A 23097-nucleotide genomic window follows, 5' to 3' on the forward strand; every position below is an offset into this window, starting at 1 on the left:
AGGGGTGCGCACACTTTTTCTGCAGGCGAGCTACTTTTCAATTGATCAAGTCGTGGGGATCTACCTCATTCATATATATAATTTATATTTACTTATTTATGAAATATATGTTTTTGTTAACAAGTTAAAGGTGTTTAATGATAATGCAAGCTTGTTTAACACATATAGTTAATATTGTTAAAAAATTAAAGGTGTTTAATGATAATACAAGTATGTTTAATAAATATAGTTAATATTGTTAACAAGTTAAAGGTGTTTAAAGATAATACAAGCATGTTTAACACATAGTTAATATTGTTAATAAATTAAAGGTGTTTAATGATAATACAAGCATGTTTAACACATAGTTAATATTGTTAAAAAATTAAAGGTGTTTAATGATAATACAAGAATGTTTAATACATATAGTTAATATTGTTAACAACTTAAAGGTGTTTCAAGATAATACAAGCATGTTTAACACATATAGTTAATATTGTTAACAAGTTAAAGGTGTTTAAAGATAATACAAGCATTTTTAACACATATAGATTCCTTTCTTTCATGAAGACAAGAATATAAGTTGGTGTATTACCTGATTCTGATGACTTGCATTGATTGGAATCAGACAGTGGTGCTGATAATGTCCGCATTTTCGAATGGAGGAGAAAAAAAGTCTCCTTTATGTCCAATACCACATGAAAGTGGTTGGTTTTTGGCATCTTATTTGTCCAGCTTCCGTACTCCTTTGTATACACTTTACAAGAAATACATTGTCGGCAAACTCCGTAGCTTGCTAGCTTGTGCACGCTAGCTTTCTGAGACTCTTATTTTGTTAGCACAACTGTGCAACTGTGCAGTCGCGGTCTTTGGAGTTTTGACGACAGGTACGGCGCCAGAGTCTGTTGAAATAAAGTGTTTCTCGCCTTCCAGTCGGTAATTTTAATGAGCTGGCAGCAGCCAGCGTCATCTCAGAAGACCCTCGGGTGCCGTGAATGTCAATCAAGTGACGAAAGTGACGTCAGAGTGAAGATTTATGATGGCTCATTTTTAGGACTATTTTTTTAATGCCTGGCTGGTGATCGACTGACACACCCTCCGAGATCAACCAGTAGCTCGCGATCGACGTAATGAGCACCCCTGATGTAGAACGTCCGGTGGGGCGGATTGAAAATCTTAATGGGCCGCATGTGGCCCGCAGGTCATATTTTGCCCAGGTCTGGTCCATCAACACACAATCAATATAGTGCACATTTTCTTACTTTGATGGTCTCCATTGTGACCTCCGTTTCCCTTGAAGCCTCCTCCAGAAGAGGTCTCATCAACTCTTGCTCCTCTTGCATCTTACTCACATCCTCTGCTGTGCTCAGAAGCTATAAAACAACAGATTCAGTCCCAAAGGACGATAAATTAGGAACATTTAGACAAATTACACATTAAATAAGGGTTGCCTCGATACCAATATTTTGGCACCACAAAAAAATGGCATTATTGGCTTTATTATTTATTTATTTTTAAATCTTAGGGTACATTAAACACGTTTCTTATTGCAATCGAAGAACAATTTTGTCCTTAAATAAAATAGTGAACATACTAGACAACTTGTCTTTTATTAGAAAGTAAACAAACAAAGTTTCCTAATTAGTCTGCTGACGTATGCAGTAACATATTGTGTCATTTATACACCTATTATTTTGTCAAAATTATAAAGGGCAAGCGGTAAAAATTGATTATTAATGTACTTGTTCATTTACTGTTAATATCTGCTTATTTTCTGTTTTAACATGTTCTATCTACACTTCTGTTAAAATGTAATAATCACTTATTCTTCTGTTGTTTGGATGCTTTACATCATACTTGCCAACCCTCCCGGATTTTCCGGGAGACTCCCGAAATTCAGCGCCTCTCCCGAAAACCTACCGGGACAAATTTTCTCCCGAAAATCTCCCGAAATTCAGGCGGAGCTGCTAGCCACGCCCCCTCCAGCTCCATGCGGACCTGAGTGACGTCAGGCGCGCAACACTACGTAAATCGTTGGCCAACCAAAAAGTAACCCCAGTACGCTATAGCCAACATTCACCAGGAGATGGCAACAGACAAACATAGATAACTCTATTACATTATTCCCCTTTTAGAAATGTATAGAAGTTACTCGCAAATACGGTGTTAGCTTTCATTGCTATGCTGATGACACCCAACTCTACATGCCCCTAAGGCTGACCAACACGCCGGATTGTAGTCAGCTGGAGGCGTGTCTTAATGAAATTAAACATTGGATGTCCGCTAACTTCTTGCAACTCAACGCCAAGAAAACGGAAATGCTGATTATCGGTCCTGCTAAACACCGACATTTATTTAATAATACCACCTTAACATTTGACAACCAAACAATTACACAAGGCGAATCAGTAAAGAATCTGGGTATTATCTTCGACCCAACTCTCTCGTTTGAATCACACATTAAGAGTGTTACTAAAACGGCCTTCTTTCATCTCCGTAATATCGCTAAAATTCGTTCTATTTTATCCACTAGCGACGCTGAGATCATTATTCATGCGTTCGTTACGTCTCGTCTCGACTACTGTAACGTATTATTTTCGGGTCTCCCTATGTCTAGCATTAAAAAATTACAGTTGGTACAAAATGCGGCTGCTAGACTTTTGACAAGAACAAGAAAGTTTGATCATATTACGCCTATACTGGCTCACCTGCACTGGCTTCCTGTGCACTTAAGAAGTGACTTTAAGGTTTTACTACTTACGTATAAAATACTACACGGTCTAGCTCCATCCTATCTTGTCGATTGTATTGTACCATATGTCCCGGCAAGAAATTTGCGTTCAAAGAACTCCGGCTTATTAGTGATTCCCAGAGCCCAAAAAAAGTCTGCGGGCTATAGAGCGTTTTCTATTCGGGCTCCAGTACTATGGAATGCCCTTCCGGTAACAATTAGAGATGCTACCTCAGTAGAAGCATTTAAGTCCCATCTTAAAACTCATTTGTATACTCTAGCCTTTAAATAGCCCCCCTGTTGGACCAGTTGATCTGCCGTTTCTTTTCTTTTCTCCTCTGCTCCCCTTTTCCTTGAGGGGGGGGAGGGCACAGGTCCGGTGGCCATGGATGAAGTGCTGGCTGTCCAGAGTCGGGACCCGGGGTGGACCGCTCGCCTGTGCATCGGCTGGGAACATCTCTACGCTGCTGACCCGTCTCCGCTCGGGATGGTGTCCTGCTGGCCCCACTATGGACTGTACTCTTACTATTATGTTGGATCCACTATGGACTGGACTCTCACAATATTATGTCAGACCCACTCGACATCCATTGCTTTCGGTCTCCCCTAGAGGGGGGGGGTTACCCACATATGCGGTCCTCTCCAAGGTTTCTCATAGTCATTCACATCGACGTCCCACTGGGGTGAGTTTTTCCTTGCCCGTATGTGGGCTTTGTACCGAGGATGTCGTTGTGGCTTGTGCAGCCCTTTGAGACACTTGTGATTTAGGGCTATATAAATAAAGATTGATTGATTGATTGATACTCAAAATAAATAAACAACCCAACCAAAAAATGCAGCAGCTCAATTAAAAAACTGTACTTAAGCCACATTCTTTATTTTTTTTTTAGTACTGAACTCTTAACCCTCATTTGTAAAAAAAAAATAACATGCTTATTATACAAACAGTATTTGTACACCTTTAACACAGATTTTTATACTGTCTTCAGAGATTCAGTTTTTTTGGTGGTACTCGAAACCTTTCTGGGTACCTGCGAAAGGGTGTTCAGCATGGTTAGAAAAATAGTGACAGAGAATAGAACAAGGATGGACAATTCAACCCTTAACTCAACAATGAGTAGATGAGTATGTGTGTGTATATGTGTAAATAAATGAACACTGAAATTCAAGTATTTATTTTATTTATATATATATATATAGTATTTCTTATATATATATATATATATATATATATATATATATATATATATATATATATATATATATATATATATATATATATATATATAAGAAATACTTGACTTTCAGTGAATTCTAGCTGTATATATATTTATTTTATTATATATGTATAAAAAAATATATATATATATATAATAAAATAAATATATATACAGCTAGAATTCACTGAAAGTCAAGTATTTCTTATATATATATATATATATATATATATATATATATATATATATATATATATATATATATATATATATATATATATATATATATATATATGAATGAAATACTTGACTTGGTGAATTCTAGCTGTAAATATACTCCTCCCCTCTTAGCCCCGCCCCCAACCACGCCCCTGCCCCCACCTGATTAGCTATTCTTCGTCCTGCAGTGATAATGGTACTTGTAAGAAACTCACTTTGTTTGTCGCCATGGAGGCGAGGATTAGTGATTTAGAATAGAGATGTCCGATAATATCGGACTGCCGATATCATCGGCCGATAAATGCTTTAAAATGTAATATCGGAAATTATCGGTATCGGTTTCAAAAAGTAAAATGTATGACTTTTTAAAACGCCGCTGTGTACACGGACGTAGGGAGAAGTACAGAGCGCCAATAAACCTTAAAGGCACCGCCTTTGCGTGCCAGCCCAGTCAGGCATACTTGGTCAACAGCCATACAGGTCACACTGAGGGTGGCCGTATAAACAACTTTAACACTGTTACAAATATGCGCCACACTGTGAACCCACACCAAACAAGAATGACAAACACATTTCGGGAGAACATCCGCACCGTAACACAACATAAACACAACAGAACAAATACCCAGAACCCCTTGTAGCACTAACTCTTCCGGGACGCTACAATATACACCCCCGCTACCAAAAACCCTGAAACCCCGCCCACTTCAACCTCCTCATGCTCTCTCAGGGAGAGTATGTCCCAAATTCCAAGCTGCTGTTTTGAGGCATGTTAAAAAAAAATAAAGCACTTTGTGACTTCAATAATAAATATGGCAGTGCCATGTTGGCATTTTTTTCCATAACTTGAGTTGATTTATTTTGGAAAACCTTGTTACATTGTTTAATGCATCCAGCGGGGCATGACAACAAAATTAGGCATAATAATGTGTTAATTCCACGACTCTATATATAACGGTATCGGTTGATATCGGAATCGGTAATTAATAGGTTGGACAATATCGGAATATCGGCAAAAAAGCCGTTATCGGACATCTCTAATTTAGAAGAAGCTAAAACACTGTCGATTGCAGATGGACATTAGCCGCTAACTAGCTAGTTTTAAAGCACCTCTTCCTGAGGGCGTTTCAGTGTTATAACTTCACCTTTATCGTTAGTTTTTAAGCCAAAATGCGTCCGTTCTCCCTTTTCTGTCTACACACTGTGTCTGCTTGTAAGTACTCTGTGATTGCGTGCTGCCGAACATGCTCCTCTGCTCGTAAAACCAGCAATGTCGCGACATGATGTAAAAAAAGATATGGCGAACCGGTACTTTTCAAACAGAGTATAGTACCGTTTTTGATTAATTAGTACCGCGATACTATACTAGTACCGGTATACCGTATAACCAGAGGTGGGTAGTAACGCGCTACATTTACTCCGTTACATCTACTTGAGTAACTTTTGGGATAAATTGTACTTCTAAGAGTAGTTTTAATGCAACATACTTTTACTTGAGTATATTTATAGAGAATAAACGCTATTTTTACTCCGCTCCATTTATCTACATTCAGCTTGCTACTCGCTACTGATTTTTATCGATCTGTTAATGCACGCTTTGTTTGTTTTGGTTTGTCAGACAGACCTTCAAAGTAGGATCTATCGCATGCCTGCATTTCACCAATCAAATACAGTCACTGGTGACGTTTGACTCCGTTTCACCAATCAAACAGAGCCAGGCGGTCACATGATCAACTGCACATAAAGTTTCAGCGACAAACAACAGCAACAATGGCAGAGACAACGACGAACGCAAACACCCCTGGCCTCACATAAAATCGATGTTCACGCTTCAGACAACCAAAAAAACAGTTATGTAATGCGCTGTCATATGTGTCTCCCCAAACAAGTGGACATTTCAGCTTACATGAACTCAACGTCAAATTTGAGGAAGCACATGGTGGTAAGTAACGTTAGTAGATATTTTGGCTGTTACCGTAGGCTGATGTTAGCTTCCCTGCTATGAATGACCATACTTGCCAACCTTGAGACCTCCGACTTCGGGAGGTGGGGGGCGGGGGGCGTGGTTGGGGGCGGGGCATGGTTGGGGGCGTGGTTAAGAGGGGAGGAGTATATTTACAGCTAGGATTCACCAAGTCAAGTATTTTATATATATATATATATATATATATATATATATATATATATATATATATATATATATATGTCTTAATAAGGTTATCCAAAAAATAGTGCTCGATACCGTAGTAGAGCGCAATATCTGTATGTGTGGGAAAAAATCACAAGACTATTTCATCTCTACAGGCCTGTTTCATGAGGGGGGGTTCCCTCAATCATCAGGAGATTTTAATGGGAGCATTCACATACCATGGTTTATATAGCACAGAGTGGGTGGGTACAGGCTGGCGTAGGGGCGTGGTGATTGGCTCATGTGTTACCTAGGAGGTGTTTCCGTCTGTGGCGGCATGCTGATACAATTTCGCTGCGCTTGTTGAGGGATGACAGGTCTGGACGGTAAATAATAAACAGTTTCTCTTTCAAGCATAGGTTGCATCTTTTATTACCACTATTGTAAGGTGTGCTGGATGCAAGAATTTGCCATGTTATTGAATATTCAACATTATTGTCTTTGAGGTCCCAAATGTGTTTGCTGAGTTCTGTGGTATTTCGCAGGTTTTTGTTCCTGAAAGAAGCCTTGTGATTGTTCCATCTGGTTTTGAATTCTCCCTCGGTTAATCCTACATATGTGTCGGATGTGTTAATGTCCTTGCGTATTACCTTAGATTGGTAGACAACTGATGTTTGTAAGCACCCCCCGTTGAGAGGGCAATCAGGTTTCTTTCGACAGTTACAGCCTTTGTTGGTTTTGGAGTCGCTCTGTCTGGGGGCCGACGGCTATATATATATATATATATATATATATATATATAAAAGAAATACTAAGTCAAGTATTTCATATATATATATATATATATAAGAAATACTTGAATTTCAGTGTTCATTTATTTACACATATACACACACATAACACTCATCTACTCTACTCATTGTTGAGTTAAGGGTTGAATTGTCCATCCTTGTTCTATTCTCTGTCACTATTTTTCTAACCATGCTGAACGCCCTCACTGATGATGCATTGCTTTGTGGCACGCAAAAAGTGCTTTCATCAAATGCACTAGATGGCAGTATTGTCCTGTTTAAGAGTGTCACAACATTGCTGTTTACGGCAGACAAACTACTTTAGGGTAGGCGAAATGCTGTTGTTGTGTGTTGTTACCGCGCTGGGAGGACGTTAATGAAACTGCATAACAATAAACCCACATAAGAAACCAAGAACTCGCCCTCCATCATTCTACAGTTATAACGTGATTGGGCAGGTACGCTGTTTATATTGTGTGCCTGAATTTCGGGAGATTTTCGGGAGAAAATTTGTCCCGGGAGGTTTTCGGGAGAGGCGCTGAAATCCGGGAGGGTTGGCAAGTATGTGAATGACTGTCAAATGTACATCGTGTGGGGACTTTTTTTAACGCACTGCAGCCTTATAGACAGAGACAGAGACACACACACACACACACACACACACACACATGCACAGTCGCACACACACTCACGCATGCATACCAACACCAATCAGAAGTGCACAGTGTGTTCCCAGGTGCAGCCCACACCTATCAGTTTATGGTTTGCGTAACTAACTTGTTATTTTCCTTCGTAATCTCTGCCTACTGAGCATATGGTGCTGTTAAGTTATTGTGGCTCAATTTGCTTTTATTTTTTTTATGTTAATGTATTATTATTTAATATATATTATTGTTTTAGTTGATTAAGAGATATTCCTGGCTCTGAATTTGCTCATTGCTATTTTTATGTTTTTGTTTGCCGTCATCATTAAACGAACAGGTTACTCATACGTTACTCAGTACTTGAGTAGTTTTTTCACAACATACTTTTTACTTTTACTCAAGTAAATATTTGGGTGACTACTCCTTACTTTTACTTGAGTAATAAAACTCTAAAGTAACAGTGCTCTTACTTGAGTACAATTTCTGGCTACTCTACCCACCTCTGCGTATAACCCAAACAAAGGCTTGCAAAATAAACAAAAGTAATTTGCCTTGTCCAGACCAGTCGTCATGCGTTGCCGGGCGTGGCACAGCTCTTGTTTCTTGCGCCCGATGAGATCCGAGAAGATGTTGAGTAGTTCCAAGTAGCTCTTTGGCGTGACATAGTTTTGTCGAGAAAGCTCAGCAAGAAACTGATCACACTTCCTGGCTACGCTCTGGTGGATCCTCATGCACATGGATACCTGGAAACATGAATTTACAGGTTTGTTTGTTTTTCATCGTAAAAAAACAACACAAGCATCCTCACCAGTCCATCCATGACAGCGGGGCTTGCATCCAGCTCATGTAGCTCATTAAGAAATGATGTGGCCACAGCTTGCAGAGCCTCATCCGGCCAAGCACTGAACCAGTCTATGGTGCAACATGTTACCAGTGAGGGAAACTGCCTCAGTCGTGCACGAAACACCTCCCCGATTGGACTATAAAGAATAAAATGTGGCGGGGATATGAGTAGAGGAAAAGAATAAGGCTTTGAAGGAACTGCTCACCTCATGCAGAGTACAGTGTGGATGTTACAGCGGACTCTCTTTAGGTAGGCAGCCATAAGATTGGATTTGGTTGGCTGTTGGCCCAGCTCTTGCACTACTGGCTTCATTCCTGCCAGGATGCGCTCTTGTTCATCCGATGCATACAAGTTGGGGACATCACCGGAATTCAAAATGCTGTTGATGTCCTCCAGGAATGACTCACTTTTAATCTGGTGAATAAATATTCAAAATATTTCGAATACCAGATTAGTAAATACTGAGATATGCTGTTTTGGAATTGCATGTACATTACAGGCCAAAAATTTGGACACACCTTGTCAAAATAATTGTATCTAAGTTATCACAAAACTTTGTGTTGCCATGAGTTCCCGGCGAGAGCTGTCTTTGATCCTACCAAGAAGAAGGTGTTCTGTTTCTTTGATGAAAGATTTTGTCTTGACCCGAGAACTACAAAGCGGAAAGGAAGCAGGACCAGACTCCTCTCCAGGCGACCTTTTCTTTGAACTCTTTTACGACCTTTTCTTTGAACCGACCTTCTCTTTGAACTGTTTTGTAATCAAAGGCGATGGCTGTTTACGACCCCCGTCCCTTTAGAAACAGCTGTCGCCATGTAATCAGGGAAAGTCCAAATAAAAGAGGAGGCGTACAGTCTTTCGTCAGAGCGTGTTGGGAGACTGTGCAAGAGTACAGCCCAGACGTTTCTCCTCAATTGAGTCAAATTTAATTCTGTCTCCGTTTTAATCCTTGCTTCTTGTCTTGTTTATAATAAATAAATGATAAATGGGTTATACTTGTATAGCGCTGTTCTACCTTCAAGGTACTCAAAGCGCTTTGACAGTATTTCCACATTCACCCATTCACACACACATTCACACACTGATGGCGAGGGCTGCCATGCAAGGCGCTAACTACAACCCATCAGGAGTAAGGGGTGAAGTGTCTTGCACAAGGACACAACGGACGTGACTAGGATGGTAGAAGGTGGGGATTGAACCCCAGTAACCAGCAACCCTCCGATTGCTGGCACGGCCACTCTACCAACTTCGCCACGCCGTCTAATAGATGTCATCAGTGTTTGAACCTGACACACCTTCTCAATCAATGTGTTTTCTTTATTTTCATGACTATTTACATTGTAGATTGTCACTGAAGGCATCAAAACTAGGTGAAATAACTGAAAACACGTTTTATATTCTAGTTTCTTCAAAATAGCCACCCTTTGCTCTGATTACTGCTTTGCACACTCTTGGCATTCTCTCGATCTGGGAACTCCTTAAAGACTGTTGGAAAACCATTTCAGGTGACTACTACTTGAAGCTCATCTAGAGAAATGCCAAGAGTGTGCAAAGCAGTAATCAGAGCAAAGGGTGGCTATTTTGAAGAAACTAGAATATAAAACATGTTTTCAGTTATTTCACCTTTCTTTGTTAAGTACATAACTCCACATGTGTTCATTCATAGTTTTGATGTGACAATCTACAATGTAAATAGTCATGAAAATAAAGAAAACACATTGAATGAGAAGGTGTGTCCAAACTTTTAGCCTATACTGTATATGTAACGCTTACCTAGCCCTGCTTTCTGCCCGGGCTTTGAACCGATGACCAGCCATGCCCGCAGATTGAGAGTTATGTCGAGCAGCGCTAGCCAATGAGCTAAAAGCCACACTGGTGTACAGTATGAGTGTGTGTGGCAGTATTATTTGCAAAATAAATTCTTAATCTTAATGACACTTTACTACCGTATTTTTCGGAGCATAAGTTGTATAAGTATAAGTCGCACCGGCCAAAAATGCATAATAAAGAAGAAAAAAAACATTTACAAGTCGCACTGGAGTATAAGTCGCATTTTTTGGGGAAAATTATTTGATAAAACTCAACACCAAAGGCAATTTAAAATAAATAAAGAATAGTGAACAACAGGCTGAATAAGTGTACGTTATATGAGGCATAAATAACCAACTGGTATGTTAACGTAACATATTATGGTAAGAGTCATTCAAATAACTATAACATATAGAACATGCTATACGTTTACCAAACAATCTGTCACTCCTAATCGCTAAATCCCATGAAATCTTATACGTCTAGTCTCTTACGTGAATGAGATCAATAATATTATTTGATATTTTACGCTAATGTGTTAATCATTTCACACATAAGTCGCTCCTGAGTATAAGTCATACTTGCCAACCCTCCCGGATTTTCCGGGAGACTCCCGAAATTCAGCGCCTCTCCCGAAAACCTCCCGGGACAAAATTTCTCCCGAAAATCTCCCGAAATTCAGGCGGAGCTGGAGGCCACGCCCCCTCCAGCTCCATGCGGACCTGAGTCCGCTTTCCCACAATATAAAGAACGTCTACAGTAAAGCAGTCCGTCTGCCGTAAACAGCAATGTTGTGACACTCTTAAACAGGACAATACTGCCATCTAGTGCATTTGATGAAAGCACTTTTGTGCGTGCCACACAGCAATGCATCATCAGAGAGGGTGTTCAGCATGGTTAGAAAGATAGTGACAGAGAATAGAACAAGGATGGACAATTCAACCCTTAACTCAACAATGAGTAGATGAGTGTTATGTGTGTATATGTGTAAATAAATGAACACTGAAATTCAAGTATTTCTTTTATTTATATATATATATATATTTATTATATATATATATATGTATATATATATATATATATATATATATATTATATATAGCTATAATTCACTGAAAGTCAATTATTTCTTATATATATATATATATATATATATATATATATCCATCCATCCATTTTCTACCGCTTATTCCCTTCGAGGTCGCGGGGATATATATATATATATATATATATATATATATATATATATATATATATATATATATATATATATATATATATATATATATATATATATATATATGAAATACTTGACTTGGTGAATTCTAGCTGTAAATATACTCCTCCCCTCTTAACCACGCCCCCAACCACGCCCCCGCACCCACCCCCCACCTCCCGAAATTGGAGGTCTCAAGGTTGGCAAGTATGGTATAAGTCGCACCCCCGGCCAAACTATGAAAAAAACTGCGACTTATAGTCCGAAAAATACGGTAGTTGTTTTTTTTTTAATCTAGGGGCTGTCAACTTATTGTCCAGCACAGCTCTCAAGGTGTTTGGAAGCGAGGTTTGCACATCATACTGTCGCATGACCACGCAAACTGGCATCAGTTACACTCACTCTAAACCTCACTCTGATCTGGGTCACGGCACCAACGTAACAGCAGTACTGACTGTCCGCGAGTGTTCCACTTCTGTTCATGAAATTGTCCAGTTCGTTACAATTAAAAAAATATATATATTTTAGATAATTGTGGAAGTAGGGAAACCGGTCTATCCATCCATCCATTTTCTACCGCTTATTCCCTGGACAAGTCGCCACCTCATCGCAGGGCGAACACAGATAGACAGACAACATTCACACTCACATTCACACACTAGGGCCAATTTAGTGTTGCCAATCAACCTATCCCCAGGTGCATGTCTTTGGAGGTGGGAGGAAGCCGGAGTACCCGGAGGGAACCCACGCAGTCACGGGGAGAACATGCAAACTCCACACAGAAAGATCCCGAGCCTGGGATTGAACCCCAGACTACTCAGCACCTTCGTATTGTGAGGCAGACGCACTAACCCCTCTGCCACCGTGCTGCCCTACTGAAACCGGTCTATAATTTGTAAATTAGTGCCTGTCTCCAGTTTTATAAATTGGTACGACTTTTGCTATTTTTATTTCCATCCATCCATTTTTGACCGCTTATTCCCTTCGGGGTCGCGGGGGGCGCTGGAGCCCATCTCAGCTAATTTGCCAGTTTGAAATGATCAATTGCTAATATACTTTAAAGGTCCTGAAATTTCTTCAATTACTTCTTTTATCGCTTTCATATCAATTCCGTGAGAGTCAGTTGAGGTCTTGGATTTACATTTCTTTACAATTTTGATTCTATCCTCTTTTGTCACATTTTTTAGGAACATCAACTTGCTTATTGATGATTTTGTTTGGTTTTGTATTATAGTAGTTATATTCATATGTTAATTATTATTCTGTGACTGTAAATTGTTTGCTTGTTTTCCTATTGATGCTTTTATTTTTTTCTGTATTGTGTAGTTATAATTATATGCTTTTACTTGTAATTGTATTGAGTTTGTGGACCCCAGGAAGACTAGTGGGTTGTTGTGGCAACCAGCTAATGGGGATCCTTAATAAAAAAAAAAAAATTCAAAATCAAATCAAGCAGGGTTTTTTATTAATGTCATTCAAGTCCTCAACTGACCCAGTTTCTAGTATCTTTTTTTCCACTGTTTCAACCAACGGTGGATCGTAAAAAAAACCATGTTCGAAGCCCGGGGACGGTGCAGAGCTGGTAAACAGACGGTTGATATTTCGATACATTGACACACAGTTGCTGTGTAGGAATGTGATAAAATGTACTAAAGAGAACCTGTGTATCTACGAAGAGAAAAGTGATCTGCTGGTTATGAAGGCCAGCCTTCAGCATGATGCTTTTGATGTCCTCCCGCCACTCAAATTGACCGTAGTTCTTGGACAGCTCAATCTGGAAACACTTATATTCAGATCTAAATGGAAAGAGGAAAAATGTGAGGCTATGTAATGAAACTTCAAGTCAAATATGATGTTTTCTATAAACATGTACAAGTACCGTATTTTTCGGACCGTAGGGCGCACCGGATTAAAAGGCACACTGCCGATGAGCGGGTCTATTCAGGTCTTTTTTCATACAAAAGGCGCACCGCATTTAAGGGGTCATATTATGATTTTTTTCTAAATTTAAAACACTTCCTTGTGGTCTACATAACATGTAATGGTGGTTCTTTGGTGAAAATGTGCATAGATTATGTTGTACAGACCATCTTCAAATAGCTTTCTAAACGTCTCTTTAGGATGCGCCGTTTTGTGGGCGGTCTTATTTACGTGGCTCACCTTCAACAACTGTTTAAATGACATTCAGACTTTACTTAAATCAATAACGGAGCAGCATCTCCTCATCCGTGGCTCAATAATGCAACATCAATACCGGAAATGTGTCCCGTGAAAAACCGTCCGACCGGAACCATCTAATAACTAAAGTTCCTTGGGTGAATAATGTAAAGTCACTACACCGGTATGTTTTAGCGCTTTCATGGCAAGTTTACTGACAGATATAAGTAGGAACTTTACACTACTTTATATTAGAAATGGCAACAGCGGAAGATGAATGTCACATAAGAATGTAAAGAAAAAGAAGAAGGTTATCGACTACGGACTACAATAGAGGACGCGCGCACATTTTCAGGACTTATACAGATCCCAAATACACATCAGCAGGTACCAGAAGGTAAGAAAAGTTGGTTTTGCATAATATTGCGAAACAAAACGGCAGATAATATGTCTGCTAATAGGTTCCATTTTGCGGTCCTTACACACACACTAGAGATGCGCGGTTTACGGACACAACCGCGGAGTCCGCGGATTATCCGCGGGTCGGGCGGTTGAAATAAAAAAAAATTAGATTTTATCCGCGGGTCGGGTCGGGCGGTTGAAATTAAAAAAAATTAGATTTTAAATAGATTCAGGCGGGTGGCAGTTAAACCAATTCGGAAATATATATACATAGTTAAATGTTGTTACCCACATACGAAAAACGAGCAGGCACCTGCAGCATATGCCACGACAGAAGAAGAAAAAAAAAAAGAGATGGCAACGCCGGCAGCAAACGTGGTACGCGACAAACTAAAAAAGGGAATACTAAAGACCAGGGGAAAAAAAGGCCAGAAAAGTTCAGCGTGGACTCGTTTTTATGAGGTTGTAAATCAGGATGATAGTAATGCTGGCTACGTGATTTGCAAGAGCTGCGACGCTGTTTATGTCTACGACAGTCACAAAACCGGGACATCTAACATGGTGCATCACATTTGTGCAAAACCCCGAACCTCCACAAACACCCTGAGCATGAGCAGTTTCGTCCGCCGTGATCCCAGAAGAGTGCCACAGGATGTTAAAACAAGATAGAACGCAGCTGCCTGCAGCAGTTTGAGTGGCGCGAGCGCGCTTGGAGGTGCGCTCAGCGCGGCTCCCAGATGATTGCGCACTGGTGTGCGTCCGGGCCGTGACAGCGTGGCACGCATTAAATGTCTCTGCTACATTGGATCAGTCTCCTTTCTTTAACAGGCAAAAGCTTTATAACCTCACTAATGCCTTGCATCGTCTATATTAGATATATAACAACGGGCGGATGGCGGGCGGGTGCGGTTTTGATTAAATGTTAGTTCGGGTGGATGGCGGATGGTTGACGACTTTTGTGATGCGGTTGCGGATGAAATAATTGCCTATCCGCGCATCTCTAATGCGCGCACATTTTCAGGACTTATGCAGATTCCAAATACACATCAGCAGGTACCAGAAGGTAAGAAAAGTTGGTTTTGCATAATATTGCGAAACAAAACGGCAGATAATATGTCTGCTAATAGGTTCCATTTTGCGGTCCTCACACACACACACACCATAATAATACTCGTATGTTTAATGCACCGACAATCCACCAAGCGGTGCGGCTTCATAAATTACCGAAGTCGCACTAAAAACATTTTGACAGATTTTTGAGCGTCGCGTGTAATGTTCTATATTCTCAATGGAACATTTAAAGTTTTGGTGTTGTTTACTGCCATCATATTGCAGTCTACACGTCTCTCTTATGTATGACTGCCATCTACTGGTCACACTTATCATTACACCATGTACCAAATTAAATTGCTTCGAAGTCAGTAAGCACAACCAGAACATTAGGCGCACCGGGTTATAAGGTGCACAGTCGATTTTTGAGAAAATGAAAGGATTTTAAGTGCGCCATATAGTCAGAAAAATACGGTATATAATGCATGTGAACAGCTGCTGAAATCTTAGCATGTTTGAGGGGTTCTTACATATATGAGGCAAGTTTTGTGAGGGACTGTCGTCCACTGCCTCCGACTCCAAGCAGCAGGGCATTGCCAAGCGGCTGGCGCAGAACTCGACCTATTCGGCACACATGCTGAATGGCATCCATGAAGAGCACGAGCTTCATCTTGGGCGTGCAGTTCTGGTTGTAGTCTTCCATGTATTCCACCATGATTTCTTCCAACTAATGTAAAGAAAGACAGCAAATGATTCACTGCTTATTAATAATACACTACTTTGTAACCATTGGTTATGTTAGCTATGCTCACCTTTTCCTTGTCTTCTATGAATGTGTAAACTTTGTGGAGTGCACCGGGAATCATGAAATCCCCATATATGATAGGCTGGAAGGGCACAACCTCATCATATTTGCAGCCAAACTCCTCAATACAGTCCTTCAGGAGATTGTTGAACCACTCCCTGTCTTCCGCACACACCAAGCGATCCTGGAAAACCCGGCAGTTCTCATGGTACCACAGCTGAAGAAGCATTTCTTTGGTCTGAAACCAAGCAAAGTCACGTTATCTATACACACCAATTCTCAAGATCCATGGTTTGGTAATTATTATGGTTTTGTAGCAGGGTTTGATTCAGTATACAATGTTGTGCCTTGTAACACAACAATTCAGTATTAAATGTGAGTGTGAATGTTGTCTGTCTGTGTTGGCCCTGCGATGAGGTGGCGACTTGTCCAGGGTGTACACCGCCTTCCGCCCGATTGTAGCTGAGATAGGCTCCAGTGCCCCCGCGACCCCAAAGGGAATAAGCGGTAGAAAATGGATGGATGGATGTTTGTTTAATCAGTTTTGTCATGTATACTGTAGTTTAAGTGCTCACATACAGCTAAAGAGGGGTGTTGAATTTGGTACTTATGTAGTAGGTACTGATAGAATAATTATGTATACGTTATCACACAACTCTTATGCTTAAAGGCCGTTGCTATAGTTATTATCAATTGTGCTGAAGTTGTACTTTTCTATCTGTGCAAAGGGACAACTTGCAATCTTGGATTGCGAGTCGTCTTGTATCAGTGTTTGTGTCAAGACCCAGCCTGATGACTGCCAGGGGCGAACATCGAGTGCCTTGACACAGACAAAGCAGAGACAGGGCGATTTCATGAATAATCATATATTGTGTCTAACTGGGGCTGCTGAAATTACCTCCCCTTCCCTCAGAAGCAGCCTCAGTGATGTAACCAGGGACCTCCCAAATAAATAGAGGAGCACGTGGGACTGTACCTTAGAGCGTAGGTTGGAACTGTAACTAAGTGTACAGCCCAATTTGTCTCTCCTCATTGAGCAAAATTTAACTCTGTGTCTGCATGATTCCTTGCTTCTAGTCTGTTTAATAGATGTCATCAGTGTTTGAACCTGACACTGATCTAATTCAGTTGGTACTACCACACTGTTCTAAGGAATAACACAACAAATAGTTGTAAAATACCAAAAACCTGAACAGTGACACACTGGGCTTTGGCCCATTTTTTTTAACGTGCACAAAAACATTCTTCCTGCCAAAATGTGTTTTATCTCATTTAATTCCATGTCAGTTTAAAGAAAATAATAGCAAACCGCAATACGTGTATTGCATTATAATGTGCTGAATTGACTGAAACATGTATTTGATGCATAATGAGCTGTTCTAAATGAGCTGTTAAGCAATTGCAGTACATCCAGAATGATGCTGCTCGAGTCGTGACTAGAACCAGGAAATATGACCATAATAGTCCAGTGCTTAGGTCACTGCACTGGCTTCCTGTTGCTCAGAGAATAGACTTGTAAACAACTGCTGGTTTACAAGTCTGTTCGTGGTCTTGTGCCAAAGTACATCTCTGACCATCTTGAGCTCTGAGAACCTCAGGGAGCGGTCTTCTGCTGGTGCCCAGAATCAGGACCAAAGATGGTGAGGCTGCGTTTCAGTTTTATGCTCCTAAAATCTCGAATTATCTTCCATAAAATGTGAGATAAGCCTCAACGTTGGAAATGTTCAAATCCAGCCTGAAAACACTCTTATTTAACTGTGCATATGACAACTGGAAATATTGTATCTCCAATATTTGATTTTAATTTGAATTATGATTGTTTTTATGATGATTTTATTTTCAGATTTTAATTTGAATTAGGATTATTTTTATGGTTATTTATAGGGATGTCCGTTAATGGCTTTTTGCCGATATCCGATATTGTCCAACTCTTTAATTACCGATACCGATATCAACCGATATATACAGTCATAGAATTAACACATTATTATGCCAAATTTGGACAACCAGGTATGGTGAAGATAAGGTACTTTTTAAAAAAATTAATAAAATAAAATAAGATAAATAAATTAAAAACATTTTCTTGAATAAAAAATAAAGTACAACAATATAAAAACAGTTACATAGAAACTAGTAATTAATGAAAATGAGTAAAATTAAGTGTTAAAGGTTAGTACTATTAGTGGACCAGCAGCACGCACAATCATGTGTGCTTACGGACTGTATCCCTTGCAGACTGTATTGATATATATTGATATATAATGTAGGAACCAGAATATTAATAACAGAAAGAAACAACCCTTTTGTGTGAATGATTGAGTGGGGAGGAAGTTTTTTTTTGTTTTTGTTTGTTTTTTTTGTGTCCTGTCCAGCTTCTCAGGCAAATCATATAGTTGATGTAGATGCCCATGTCAGCTGTTCAGATTTACTTTACAAAAGAGAAGTGTAGGATACTTCTCTTGTTGCCTTATTTGTATTTGACTTTATTAAATGTATTTATATTATCATTTAGTGCAGCCGGGCCGGAGCAGGAGGGGATAGAAAGAGAAAAAAAAGAAGACAGAGGGGGAAATTGTGGGGACAAGAGGGGGATTAGACAGAGAGACAAAAATAACAACAGCAAACAACAACAGAGCAACATCAGCAAATATGACATGTACAAATATGATGGTAAAAGTAATAGCAAATAAGCAGTTAGCGAAAAATAAAAAATAATACAGAAATGACAATGAGCATTATTACACTACAAATGGATCAATACAAATACCAATAGAAATAGTGCTATTGATAATGAACAATACCAATAATTTACCTTTATTATCAACAATACAGTTGTTCAAATGCAACAATACATATACGTAATGATAACTTGAGATACGAAAGAATGCAGAAAAATGGAGGGGGAGAAAGAGAAGCAACCTACATTAATCTTGTAGATTGTTATAGTAACAATAGGTTAAGCTTTGTCAGTGTGCCATGTGTTACACCCAGTTTACCCTAGGGCAACAACGTTAATATATGTTTGATGAAACGTGATTATGTGCATGAGTGTAAGTATGCATATGTACTTGTATATGTACAGAATGTGTATATGTGTTTGTACAATGAACGTATATGTACAGAATGTGTATATGTGTTTGTACAGTGAATGTATATGTACAGAATGTGTATATGTGTTTGTACAGTGAATGTATATGTACAGAATGTGTATATGTGTTTGTACAATGAATGTATATGTACAGAATGTGTATATGTGTTTGTACAGTGAATGTATATGTACAGTATGTGTATGTTTGTATATTGAATGTGCGTGTGGATGTACGAACTTTAGGTATGTAAATATGTACTGTATTTGTGTATGTATGTGGGAGCGTAGGTACCTATGTATGTATGTATGTATGTGAGCATATGTGAATTTGTATGTACAATATATTCGACTCCCAGAGTGCGTGGGAGCCAGAGCACGGCCCCATCACCCCCGAGAGCCCAACCCACAAACAGTAGGCGTGGTGCCCAGGGAACCAGGGACCACCGCCCCCACGCAGCCAAGCCGGCCAGCGACAGGAACCCCAGAGCCCGGCCCCAGAGCCCGGCCCACCGTACCGCTCACAAGGGCCAGCAGCAGGCCGCAGACAGACGCACCCAGCAGAGGACAGGGCACGAGAAAAGCAGGGGACAGCCAGACCCCAAGCCAGCGAGAGACCACACCCCACACGGGCAGAAAGAAGGGAGGAAGTTTGTTTGGGTTGGTGCACTAATTGTAAGTGTATCTTGTGTGTTTTATGTTGATTTAATAAAAAAAAATAAAATAAAAAAATAAAAAACAAAAAAAATAAAAAAAACGATACCGATAATAAAAAAACAAAACTATAATATCGGCAGGTCGATATTATCGGACATCTCTAGTTATTTAATATTTTTATTATTGCCTTGTTGTAATTTTGAGCAGGGGGGTGTATATATTTTCAAGTATTTCTTATATATATATATATATATATATATAAAATCCGTTCATGAATGAGTATATCCGTTCGGCCACTGTGTTCAATGGTGAGAGAGGACACTAAAGGCAGTGCCTTTAAGGCACGCCCCCAATATTGTTGTCCGGGTGGAAATCGGGAGAAATTCGGGAGAATGGTTGCCCCGGGAGATTTTCGGGAGGGCCACTGAAATTCGGGAGTCTCCCGGGAAAATCGGGAGAGTTGGCAAGTATGTGAATAAAGGGTTTCTACTAGAGATAAATGCATTAAAATGTAATATCGGAAATTATCGGTATCGTTTTTTTTATTATCGGTATCTTTTTTTTTTTTTTTTTTAAATTAAATCAACATAAAAAACACAAGATACACTTACAATTAGTGCACCAACCCAAAAAACCTTCCTCCCCCATTTACACTCATTCACACAAAAGGGTTGTTTCTTTCTGTTATTAATATTCTGGTTCCTACATTATATATCAATATATATCAATACAGTCTGAAGGGATACAGTCCGTAAGCACACATGATTGTACGTGCTGCTGGTCCACTAATAGTACCGTACTAACCTTTAACAGTTAATTTTACTAATTTTCATTAATTACTAGTTTCAATGTAACTGTTTTTATATCGTTTTACTTTCTTTTTTATTCAAGAAAATGTTTTTAATTTATTTATCTTATTTTTTTTTAAGGTACCTTATCTTCACCATACCTGGTTGTCCAAATTAGGCATAATAATGTGTTAATTCCACGACTGTATATATCGGTTGATATCGGTATCGGTAATTAAAGAGTTGGACAATATCGGAATATCGGATATCGGCAAAAAGCCATTATCGGACATCCCTAGTTTCTACAAAACCCTTTGATTTTCCTTGTGTACTAGTTGTGCTCTATCAAAAAGGCTTGCCTTGCCTGATTGCCGTTCGCTACTTGGCTGCGACCAGGAAAGGCACTGATTAGTGACTAGTTTGCAGTCTTAAGAAGCATAACATGAAGTCAAGTATCAGAAGTTGAGCTGAATCAAATATCACGAAGACCTCTGATACAGACAGAATAGTCTGCACAATACAACGCTTTGGTCAAAATAGGAGTTTCAAGCATCCATCCATCCATCCATTTTCTACCGCTTGTCCCTTTCGGGGTCGCGGGGGGTGCTGGAGCCTATCTCAGCTGCATTCGAGTGGAAGGCAGTGTACACCCTGGACAAGTCGCCACCTCATCGCAGGGCCAACACAGATAGACAGACAACATTCAAACTCACATTCACACACTCGGGTTTCGAGCATCAAATATTCTAATAGCACATAAACATATATTAGGACACTTGTGTGCGTAGCCGTGCACAAAGGCTGGCTTTCAGCCATTACTGCGTTCTCTGAGTGCTGTTCTAGTTATTAATTGCATTGGTTAATGTGTTTCTACTAGAGATGCGCGGATAGGCAATTATTTCATCCGCAACCGCATCACAAAAGTCGTCACCCATCCGCCAATCCACCCGAACTAACATTTTATCAAAACCGCACCCGCCCGCACCCACCCGTTGTTATATATCTAATATAGACGATGCAAGGCATTAGTGAGGTTATAAAGCTTTTGCCTGTTAAAGAAAGGAGACTGATCCAATATAGCAGAGACATTCAATGCGTGCCACGCTGTCACGGCCCAGACGCACACCAGTGCGCAATCATCTGGGAGCCACGCTGAGCGCACCTCCAAGCAGGCAGCTGCGTTCCATCTTCAATCAACACACCCGGCACTGATTAGAGGGACGACTACTTAAACAACCGCCACCAGAGATGCTCCTCCTGCCTCCCGACCACGCTTCCGCCCCTGGACAAACCCTGCCTGCCTCGCCCTTGTCTTGACAGCACCGCTCCTCTCAACACGCACCTCCAACACTTACGGTAAAACCCTCCAGTTAAATTCCACACATAGTCTGACACCCATTTCCTGTTTGGTTACATACACATCTAATATATATATATATATTGATATATATATATATATATATATATATATATATATATATATATATATATATATATATATATATATATATATATATATATATATATATATATATATTGATATATATATAATATAATATAGTATAATATCATATAATATATTGGATAATATATTGTATGAATTATACATATATAAATATATATATATTATTATTATTATTATTATTATATATATATATTTATATAGAGATATATATAATTCCCTTTTGAATAAATACGCCCCAGGCTAAACGCTCTCCCTGTCTCAGTGCCGTCTCCTTCTACCCCGGTATCATCACACACGAATTAATATCTCTTGGCCACGCATTAGTGGCTAAGAGATATTAATGCGTGATAATATTATTTATCATTATTATAATATTATTGTCATTTCCATTAAGAAAGTGTTGACTATTGTTGCCAATGCCCTCAGATCAGGAGTGCGTTCCTCACACTTTGTGTGCGCAGTTGCAGCAAGCAGAACGAGGCTTTTAAGAAGTTAAACAAATGTTTTAGAAAGACTAGGCCTATATTTTCGTTAGGTAAAAAAAATGTTCTGAATTTATTTCAATGAATATTAACTTGTTAACGTTATAATGCTCAAATGGGGACGAGGTGTGCTGCAGGTGCCTGCTGATAAATAATTGCCTGTTTCAAAGAGTGCTGCTCGTTTTTCGTATGTGGGTAACAACTAAGGCTGAAACGACGCGTCGACGCAGTCGACGTCATCGGTTACGTAAATACGTTGACGCCGTTTTTGTGCGTCGGCGCGTCGCATATTTACGTCACACTACTGTCATGGCGGAGCGCAAAGCAGACGATGCGAGCGAGGGGAAAAAAGCACGCCAAAAGTCGTCAAAAGTGTGGGAGTATTTCAATAAACGGCCTAATAATGTTGTTGTATGCACACTGTGTCGAGCGGAAATGGCCTATCATAGCAGCACAACGGCTATGAACGAACATTTGAAAAGAAAACCCCCGACAGCGTTCTTGCCATCACCATCAACAAGTCAATCGTCCGCGTGCGTATACGTTGTCATTATTACACAAAAACATGAATGTGAAATCGAAAAAATAATCTATAGATTAACCGATTAATCGAAAAAAATAATCTATA

At 39.6% G+C, this 23097-nt stretch overlaps 1 protein-coding gene across 1 annotated transcript in view; it reads right to left on the minus strand.

Annotated features, from left to right (window-relative positions):
* Positions 1-23097, minus strand: part of dnah1 (dynein, axonemal, heavy chain 1) — a 175343-nt gene that overhangs the window by 63185 nt on the left and 89061 nt on the right. The window contains exons 47-53 of the mRNA XM_061932510.2: positions 16000-16230; positions 15718-15914; positions 13239-13374; positions 8759-8967; positions 8518-8689; positions 8261-8452; positions 1242-1352 (exon numbers count right to left, since the gene is read on the minus strand). Coding sequence (XP_061788494.1) covers positions 1242-1352; positions 8261-8452; positions 8518-8689; positions 8759-8967; positions 13239-13374; positions 15718-15914; positions 16000-16230 — 1248 coding nt within the window. The remainder of the gene's footprint in view (positions 1-1241; positions 1353-8260; positions 8453-8517; positions 8690-8758; positions 8968-13238; positions 13375-15717; positions 15915-15999; positions 16231-23097) is intronic.

The sequence above is a fragment of the Nerophis lumbriciformis genome, linkage group LG38, assembly GCF_033978685.3.
Source record: "Nerophis lumbriciformis linkage group LG38, RoL_Nlum_v2.1, whole genome shotgun sequence".
Classification (NCBI taxonomy): domain Eukaryota; kingdom Metazoa; phylum Chordata; class Actinopteri; order Syngnathiformes; family Syngnathidae; genus Nerophis; species Nerophis lumbriciformis.